The 1,231-nt window shown below is 42.1% G+C and overlaps 1 protein-coding gene across 1 annotated transcript in view; it reads right to left on the bottom strand.

The window, feature by feature from the left end:
* Positions 1-451: 451 nt before the first annotated feature.
* LIN7C (lin-7 homolog C, crumbs cell polarity complex component) overlaps positions 452-1,231 on the bottom strand; it is a gene marked incomplete at its 5' end in the record, with an annotated part of 8,495 nt that continues 7,715 nt past the window's right edge. Inside the window, one exon of the mRNA XM_084270590.1 lies at positions 452-810. Coding sequence (XP_084126716.1) covers positions 655-810 — 156 coding nt within the window. The 3' untranslated portion in view covers positions 452-654. The remainder of the gene's footprint in view (positions 811-1,231) is intronic.

Raw genomic sequence — 1,231 nt, 5'->3', positions numbered from 1 at the left:
CCTGAGGAACCAACATTCCTAGCAGCCTCCTGGTCTGCATTAGGAAAAGCAGCAAGTTGAGGGAGGCGTTTTTTCCCTTCTGTTCAGCCCTAGTGAGACACAGCTCAAGCACTGGGTCCAGTTTTGGACTCTCCAGACATAGACATACGAGTCCAGTGAAGGGCTGCAAAGGTGATTATGCGATTGGAGCATTTGACAGCCAAGGAGAGGCTGAGAGAACTGGGACCGTCTAGCTTGGCGAAGAGAAGGCTCAGGGTGACCTCACTGATGAGCCAGACTCTTCTCAACAGCCTCCAGTGACTGGACAAGAGGCAATGTGCACAAACAGAAATACCAGAAACCCCATTTAAATGTAAGAACAGACCTTCGTAGTGTGAGGGAGATGAAAAGACTAGAACAGGCTGCCCAGAGATCTGCAGTCTCCATCTTTGGAGATGCTCAAAACCCCTGCTTGTCACAGCCCTGAGCAACCTGCTCTAGCTAACCCTCCTCCAGGCAGGGGGGTGAGCTAGATGATCTCCAGAAGTCCCTCCAATCTCAATCATTCTGTGATTCTGTGAAAAGGATAGTATCTTTTGTAGCCCAGGCATTGGATCAACCGAGTCACAAAGCAAACTATAAAACATAAATGGAATATACACATAGCATACAGTGTTAGTTTTGCTGCCTGCGTTTTGCAGATCTCATTTTTTCAAATCTTGACTCCATTTCTTCCAGGACCTTTGGCGTGTATCGCACAACTAATTTAACCTTTCCTTGAGCTGCCTTCAGTAGCTCTACTGCTTTCTCATGGTGCTCACCTTCGACACTCTGCAAAGCATAAACCATTAAGTACAATATTAGTAGACACACACACACTGAGAAAGATTCATTTTTTTTTCCATTGTTTGCACAACTTATATATAATCAAGTATCCAAGTGTTCTAGTTTGGAGACTACACAAGGATATGTCACCCAAGATCAGGATTTACTCTCCAGTAAATCAGAAAGCAGTGATGATAAATGCACTAAATAGTGTTAAAGAGTAGTGCAAAACTTGTGTTTAAATTGATGCTGAACAATTAAATTCTCCCTTTATATACAGCAAGTGAATAAAGTATAACATTAAGCAATTATGAAATTACACTGAAAAAATCAACAATTGCTGGAGAATGCTTATTTAAAATTCGATGTTGTTTATCTGCTTTTGGCATGCATTTTAAATTCAATAGTCACCCTCAATTTGCCTAGT

The sequence above is a fragment of the Gallinula chloropus genome, assembly GCF_964237585.1.
Source record: "Gallinula chloropus genome assembly, chromosome: 14".
Classification (NCBI taxonomy): Eukaryota; Metazoa; Chordata; class Aves; order Gruiformes; family Rallidae; genus Gallinula; species Gallinula chloropus.
Note: the sequence above shows the minus strand (reverse complement) of the source record. Positions and strands in the feature narration are given on the sequence as shown.